General features: G+C 40.8%; 1 protein-coding gene across 1 annotated transcript; it reads left to right on the top strand.

Annotated features, from left to right (window-relative positions):
- Nucleotides 1-3,688: 3,688 nt before the first annotated feature.
- Nucleotides 3,689-4,612, top strand: LOC118908011 (olfactory receptor 9G9-like). Its single transcript, XM_036877078.2, has one exon. The coding sequence runs from the start codon at nucleotides 3,689-3,691 to the stop codon at nucleotides 4,610-4,612; it is 924 nt and encodes a 307-aa protein (XP_036732973.2).
- The last annotated feature ends 3,738 nt before the right edge of the window (nucleotides 4,613-8,350 follow it).

Raw genomic sequence — 8,350 nt, forward strand, 5'->3', positions numbered from 1 at the left:
AAAGCAATTTCAAATATTTTACATAAACTGAAATTTGACCTACAAATAAATATGTGAGTGTATATCAGTGCACAGAGTTCAAGTGGAGAAATGCAGGCATTTGTACCTTAGAGCTTCCCTGAGAATGAAATGTCCCACTGCATTGCAAAGCTGCTCATTTGTATTTATGTTTCCCTCTCACCAGATTATTGATCTCCCTTACGTGAGGACAGGTGGTTTGGAGCGTGATGCTCAGGAAGTCAAGGGTTATTTGCAGAGGTAACTACCAGCAAGAACACCTACATGAAGGGGGATTCATGTCATGGCAGGAGAAGGCGCATGAGGTACTTGCTTACGTGGAAAGATCACAGAATGCGGACTCAGAGGCATTGAGGGTAGACTCAGCCATGCCTGCTCATTCTCCTTACAATCCCCAGTAGTCCCACTGCACTATTACGAGGGTCCCTCTTTCCTCATGTTTGATCACAGAGGAACGGGGTGGAGCATGTTCAGGGCTCCTTACTCAGACCTGCAGCTAACAATTGATTCGGGCGGAGCCAGTTGCCTCCCTCAGCATCACGCTTTTTGCCACAGCCCCTGACCTTTCAAGCATGTTAACACTGGTCCAGGTTAAGCCATCGTCTCTGAGAATATTCTGAGTGTGGCATAAAATCCCTGTTCAGTCTCACCTACCATCATTCCAACAAACAATCTCTGTACTACAGAGAGATGGACAAGCTGGGGACAGTCCCTCCACCCTTCATTCCATCTCCCGAGTCAGTGCCTCCGCACTGGTAGTTTACTTTCCTTTGCCAAAAAGGTCCTCCTCCCACTTGGTTACTACCCAGGCACCTTCAGGCACGCGTGCATGTGTCTCCCTCCTGTGTAAGCCCTCTCAGGGCAGACACAGTGCTTCCCTCGTGGCCCCTAACAAGATCTCCCCGCTGGCCTGCCTCCACCAGCAAGTACATAGGGAATCCTATCATAACCTATCACAGTGTTCACACAGGTTTGGTTTCTCCCAGTAAACCACCCCCTTCTTGAGGTCGGTCCCCATGCCTTAGTTTTCTCTCTTGTCCAAGGTGCCTGGCAGAGTGTCTAGGACACATTAAATGTTACAGCGATATGCAGATTTGGGGACAGAGGATGAGCTCTGAGGGATCTGCTTTTGAATCTTGGTTCTACAAACCTCACAGTTTATGACCTACAAACCTCACAGTAAGTCTCAGCACATCTGCAAGTCATTTTTATGATTCAGCTCATCTGTAAAATGGGTATACTAATCCCATTCACACGATAAATGTGAAGGTCAAAATTTGATGAGTCTTTAAAACACTCAACAGAGAGCCTGGCACATTCTAAGCACTCAAGAAATATTATGATCATCATAAAGGAGAAGCTTGAAGAATTGCTTTTAGGGCCACTGGGCAATATGATGCCTTTCTTGTTATTTAAAAATTGGGAAATGAGCTAAAAATGGTTAAAAGTAGAGTGAATATGTTTGTTACAAAATCAACCAGTATAGACACTTGGGACAAGGGGAGTCTACTGTTTAAAGAATTGTAATCAATGTTGAATAGATACACAAAGGTTATGCCTCTTTGAAGTACACTTGGTATAGTGTAAAGAATATGAATTTTACAATCAGAATGCTTTGAGCTTAATTTCTGACTGCACTGAGTTCTGATTTTATCTTAGGCAAATTAATTACTTGCTGTGGGCTCTTTTTTCTTTTTTGATACCAAGAGCTGCACTGGATATTCCATATATTTGTTTGATAATTAAACTTTCTGGAAGGTTGTTTAGCAATTTTTTGAAATAAAATAATTGTTATTATTACTTTTAAAAACATTCTCCTCTTTTTGCCTTGAGCAAGATTCTCCTGCATAAAGTTAACACAATTTTTGGTTAATTGCCTTTTACACACTTTCAAAGCTGCAAACCCCAGTGGTACCCAAGGCAGGAAATGCCCTGGGGAGCCTGAGCAGGTATAAGTTGTCTGGATCCAAGGGGTGGCCCTTTGCTGGGAGGGATTGGGAGTTTCATTCAGTGTCCTGGTCCTGAGCCATGTTTCTTCTCATCATCAGCGTTGGTTGTAAGACTAAGAAACTCAAGACTCTGCCAGAAGGTGATTTAGGTGCTACTTAGAAGCATTTAACCGGCCCCACGTTTACAAGGTACTTATCTGTAATACCATGTGAATTTCTCAGCATTATGCCATTGGTTTTAGGAAAAGTGTTATATAAAAAAGAGAGGCCCCATGGAGTTCACAAGCACTGGTTTACTTAGCACCAAATATGAAAGGAGGTGATATAATGTTTAAGTACCAAGACTCTGGAGCAAGACAGTACCATGTACAAATTATATAATTAGTAGCTACTTATTAAATCTCAGTTTAGTCATTAGCAAAATTATTGCTTTTAATCTTTAAAAATATCTATGAAGGATGATGAGGGAATGCATAACATGACGCCTGTGAAATAACTAAATACAGTGCTTGACTCAGCATGAAATATTTAATGTTTTCAGCCATTATTTAATAAATAATCATATTCTGACATCATTATGAGAATCAGGGACTAATCCGATCAGAAGATATTGAGGTTAAGATTGAGGTCAGGCGTTTTCAACTTCTTCCCACAAGAAGCACCACAAGGTGCTGTGAGGCGACCACGTCTGGGGAGGTCTCCCCCCGCATAGTAGATGAAATTCAACCAGGACGGGGAGGGGTGTGTAGACAAGGGAGGAGGACAAGGAAGTCATGAACAAAAGAAAAGAAAGGACTGGTGGAAGCCCGGGCATCTTCCTTTACGGGGAGGGAACAGCAGGATGTTCATCATGCAGATTCCCTCACTGGTGCTACCATGTAATTTCAAATTGGCCACCAAATTGTCACACTTCTGGTATCGGTTGAAGCTGTAATTCAGGCTCTGTTTGCAGTCTTGCGTGTGGGGGGGAGGGGAAGAACAAAGTCTTCATTTATTCTAGTTGTTTCTTTTTTTAATAATAGTTTTGGCAACCCTGTATTCCCATCATTGTATTCCATTCTTTGGTATATATATTTTTAAACTTGTCTATATGAACTACGTCAACTTTTTTTCTTTTACTCTCCTGAGTGTTTTCTTATGTGTATAGATATTGTTATGAGATATGAATATATACTGGCTGTAGAACTGCAGCTGCATGATCTGTCCTAGTAGCCAGCCTGAAAATGCACTTTCTTAGAAAAGTTCTCAGAACATAATCTCACTCCATTCCATGCTCCATGGCTCTCCCAAATCATGGGGCAGTAGGGGCTAGTCCCCATGCCATGCAGATGCAAGCAGACATGGGACTCTGGGTGACCCTGGTTTTAGGTGTTGGCAGGGGTATCTACCCTAGGCTGAGGACGAGTTCAGCAAACATCCCCTCTATACTCACCTGTTCTCAGCCACCTGCAAGGCAACTGCCATCCCTTGTTACTACTGCTTAAAGAAATTCCTTCCTTACCTACACTCGTCCATCTGCTAGTGAATTCTCCTCGTTAAGAGCCATGAACCCTCCTCTATTCAGGTTAAAGTTTCACCTAGTGAGCAGGGAGAGACCTCCCCAGACTCGGCTGTCCGGCAACAGTACTATGTTATACACTGAGGAAACATTTATTACTTCAGCACAGTGATTCAGGCTGAACTCTCCTCTTCTCCCCTCCCAGGTGACATTCCTTGGAGCCATGGAGAGGAGCAACCACACGGTGACAGAGTTCATCCTGCTGGGCTTCAGCACAGACCCCGTGACGCAGCGCGTCCTCTTTGTGGTATTCCTGGCCGTGTACTCTGTGACTGTGGTGGGAAATATCACCCTCATGGTGCTGATCTGCAGTGACTCCCGGCTGCACACGCCCATGTACTTTTTCATTGGGAATCTGTCTTTTCTGGATCTCTGGTATTCCTCTGTCTACACGCCTAAGATCCTAGTGATCTGCATCTCTGAGGACAGAAGCATCTCCTTTGCTGGCTGTGTAGCTCAGTTCCTCTTCTCTGGTGGGCTTGCATACAGTGAGTGCTATCTTCTGGCTGCCATGGCTTATGACCGCTATGTGGCCATCTCTAAGCCACTGCTTTACTCACAGGCTATGTCCATAAAGCTGTGTGCATTTTTGGTAGCAGTCTCATACCTTGGTGGATTTATCAACTGTTCCATTGTTGCTAAAAGAATTTTTTCCTTGAACTTCTGTGGAGACAGTATCATTGATGACTTTTTCTGTGATTTGTTTCCATTAGTGAAATTGGCCTGTGGAAGGAAAGATGGCTTCCAGGCTTTGCTATTCTTTTCCCTGTCCTCCAATGTCATTACTCCCTGTGTGCTCATCCTCGCCTCCTACCTCTTCATCATCACCACCATCCTGAGGATCCGCTCCACCCAGGGCCGCCTCAAAGCCTTCTCTACATGCTCCTCCCACCTGACCTCTGTCACCTTGTACTATGGCTCCATTCTCTACATTTACACTCATTCCCGGTCTAGCTATTCTTTGGAGAGGGACAAAATCGTTTCCACATTTTACACTGTGGTGTTCCCCATGCTGAACCCCATGATCTACAGCCTGAGGAATAAGGATGTGAAAGAAGCTCTGACTAAAGTCTTCAGAAAATCATGATTCTCTCCTTCTATGGACATGAAAGGACAATTTTGGTCAGCTTTTATATTTCATGTCATTGTGCTCTATCATACTCAAGAATTCATGCAAGGTTAGTCAAAGAATTAGTATTCTTTTGATATAATGCAATCCAGGAGACCTAAGAAGAGAAACTTAGGGAAATTTAGGAAATGAATTTTAAACATAAAACATAAAGATTTCTACTGAATTTCAAGTTATTCTAGGTTAAAAACAAACCTTAAATCCAAAAGTCTTGACACTTTTCTCAAAAAATGAAAGAGCCATTTCTTTATCATAACAATATTTTAACTGCCCGAAATTTATAAGAAGAGTATCTATATAGCTATTTCCTGGAAATAGGAGCAAATATTCTGAATTATCTTTGAATACTTTCCTATGACACTTAATTAATTGAAAGGGTCACTTTCCATTCCCTTAGCAGAGTCTCTTCAATGCTTTTGTATATTTTTTCACCCTGAAGCATTAGCACAGACCCTGAGGCACCCATGAAATAAGTCAGAACAGTTATGCTCAGTAAGCATGATCTTCACAATCTCTATGTCTTACTCATGTTTTCATTCAAGGAAAAATCAGAGAAGTTCTCATAGATATGATTTTGTGAATCACTGTTGAATTACCTGGTTCCTCTTTCATTTTATAGGGGTGTACCTATGATGAATTCTATCCTCAAGTTGTGATATTCTAGGCATCAAAACACCATTATTATGATAAAAACCAATAACTATAGTGAGATGAAGCAATGTGAGAAAAAGAAGTGTACGAGTTAATATTATTTAAAAGAGAAAAGCCTATATAATTAATATATACAGGTAGTGAAAAAAGATAATGAGTTGCATTTAATTTTGATTTTAAAAAGTGAGGCAATGTTAATATAATTTCTGTTGATCGAACATGAATAGGTCCGTGTTTCTATCAGTATGGGCATTAATCAAAAAATAAAATGGAAGAAAGTGAAATTGAAGTAAGTAGTTTCTAAAACTGTAGGATGTCCAGGCAGAGCAGGAGAGCCTGACCAGCCCTGACAGTGGTTCGCAGTAACCTGAAGAGAAAATCCCAAGTGCACACTTAGTACTAGGGGTGATCTGGAATCCTAACAGACACAGGCAGAGCAGATTAGTTCCAAGATGCTTGATGTAGACAATGTTCTAGAAAGCCATCTATGCCAGTGCAGACACTCATTTCGTAAAAGATACTTCTGTATTTCCTGCTCATAATATAATTTCTGTAGAATATATTTATTAAGTAATGTTAACAGATCTAATTGGTGTCTCTTAGTGGCAGAAAATCATTATGGGAAAATGGAAAGTTGTTTCTAAGTTGTGTTTAGGACAAATGAGTTCTAATAAACATTTTAAAAAGTACACATGTTGATTGGTGTTCTCCTCCATGCAACAAATCTCTTGGACTTACATGCTTAACTTTTAAAAATGAACTCTTGCTGGTCTTTCACTGCAGGGATGATGAGCAGTGGGCATTTCTGGGTAGCAGGACTTGTGATATGCCTCAAATTATAGTGTAAAGCTCTTATTGTCCCTGTCAGATTGTGTCTAGTTAAAAATAAAAGGGGGCTGTTGGGAAGGAATAAGTATCTGTATAGTAGCAACTTACAAAGCTAACTACTATATAACTTCCCACTGGATAAACACAAACACAAACCACTCTCTACCCACCTCCTTGCACGATTCTGCTCCGTTCACTCTTTCACAGCACCACGGTTGAGTGATTTAGCTGGTAAGCTGCCCAAATGTCCTTACTGTAAGATCTTTTCTTATTTTCAGTATGCCACTTCAGCACACTATTTAGTGAGAGATTCCTAATATATGAATGTCTGGATAGAATTGTGTGCATCTTTGTGAACATAAAGAGTTTACAACATCTTCTAATCAATGTATGTGACTTTCAATGTTCAATGAATGTAAGCCTTACAGTCTCCTCTACACATCCAGTGACTTCAAATGCATGATTTATGCCTCAAAGGCCACAGTGGCTTCATTCTAGTGTGAGCCTGCTCAACTGTACAGTTTTTGAAGATATAAATTCATTTTAGCACCCACCTGCCTCTATTTCATTTCTCAGATGGAAGTTCCTATTCCTGGGTGCCTCTCCAACCTGTCTGTCTGAAATACTTGCTCACTCATGAGCGCCGTCTCGAAAAGCCCCAATCCTTTCCCCTCAGACAACGAGATGAATACAAGGTGAGGAATTGAGGTTCCCACCCTTGCATCTTTCATGTCTTTAATGAAAAGTTCAGGACTTTTCATTAAACTTTCCTCCAGGGCTGTGATATTGCATATCCTGTACCGTCTCAGTAAACAGTGTCTACAGGTAGCAAATTAGCTTCTTCTTGACCTTCTAAGAAAATAAAAATCTTCTTTCCAAGTGTCTAAACAGAAAATTAAAATGAAGGTTCTCTTTTATTCTCTATATCTATGCACATCTGATTTCTGTCTGGGTAAATAATGATCAACTACCTAGCCAGTCCCCCTGGACCTACTGAAAGACACACTCTGGCCAGAACTGTCTTTCACACTGTTTCCTCTGGCAAGTACACACCTCTGGGGTTTTCTATGTCTGCAGTTTATTTCAGCTCAGAGCCAGTGTCCAACAACCCACAGGACTTTTGAGCACCTCCCTTTTCCTAGTGTAGGATCACCCTCACAAATGGTTGCAAGCCAAGCACAAGAACGCTTAAAGGGAGCCGCTCAGTGTACCCCTCGGCTCAGTTTCTGGATTGTTCCTCCAAGGGACTTCACCATCAGTCTGTGGTCTCAGTGACTAAAACCTAACTTAGTTCAAAGGATTATGTAAGAGTTGTATTTAGAACATCTTGAGCTAGTATTTGTTCAAGTACCCAAAAAAAAGAAGTGTTTTCATTACAAGAAAAAAGTTACATTGGTTGTTTTCCCAAATATTTCATTCTTAGAAACCAGCGAATGTGTAAGACTTTGCTACAAATGTCTGAACATAAAAATCTGCCATGATCATCTACAGTTTGTGGTATTTTAGACAATTTCTTCCATCTTGTCTGATATGAAGTTATGAAGTCTTAGTTTGTTGATGGGGGGCCTGAATAAGTGATTCCATCTGCGGCCTGTGGCTTTCTTTTCAATGGACTCTATTAACTTTATAAAAGATTCTCAAACTTACAGATTTGAATTCTCAAATGTTGGAATGAGGTCTTGCTACAAATTTTGGCAAATTGGGTAATTCAGGTATTACTGGTGGCATAGAAATTTAGTTTGATTCAAACAATGACTCCACAGCACTCCGTTACTTGACAGGCAAAACTAAGCCTCATTTCATACCCACCAAGATTCCATGGCAGCTTCTGAAGCTGCTGAGAGTAAACGGGGGACAGTTTTCTCAATTCGTGGTGAGAAAGTACAATTTACATTTAACAAAGGAGTGGAACATGAAATTATAGAACTGACACAAAAATGGAAGACAATACTACCCATTGAGAATCATTTTCCAAAAGAATGATCTCCTTTGACTATGGGCCCTAGGCTAGGAGGAGGTAGAATAAAGAGAGGTATCTATAATTAGGATGAAAATAAATCATGAAAAGTTCAATTTTTTATATTTATTTTTTCCCAACAAGGAGCAAGATAAAAGATACATATATAAAGTGTTAGATGGCAGATCATCATTACTCTATTATTACTCTTGGGCTGCCACAGTCCCTAAGACTGGCGAGAAGGGAAATCCTTTCTTATG

This window comes from Manis pentadactyla, chromosome 9 (assembly GCF_030020395.1).
Source record: "Manis pentadactyla isolate mManPen7 chromosome 9, mManPen7.hap1, whole genome shotgun sequence".
Lineage (NCBI taxonomy): Eukaryota > Metazoa > Chordata > Mammalia > Pholidota > Manidae > Manis > Manis pentadactyla.

Bases quoted from the DNA above. Each gene is read 5' to 3' on its own strand.
- LOC118908011 (XM_036877078.2), top strand. From the start codon at position 3,689: ATGGAGAGGAGCAACCACACGGTGACAGAGTTCATCCTGCTGGGCTTC.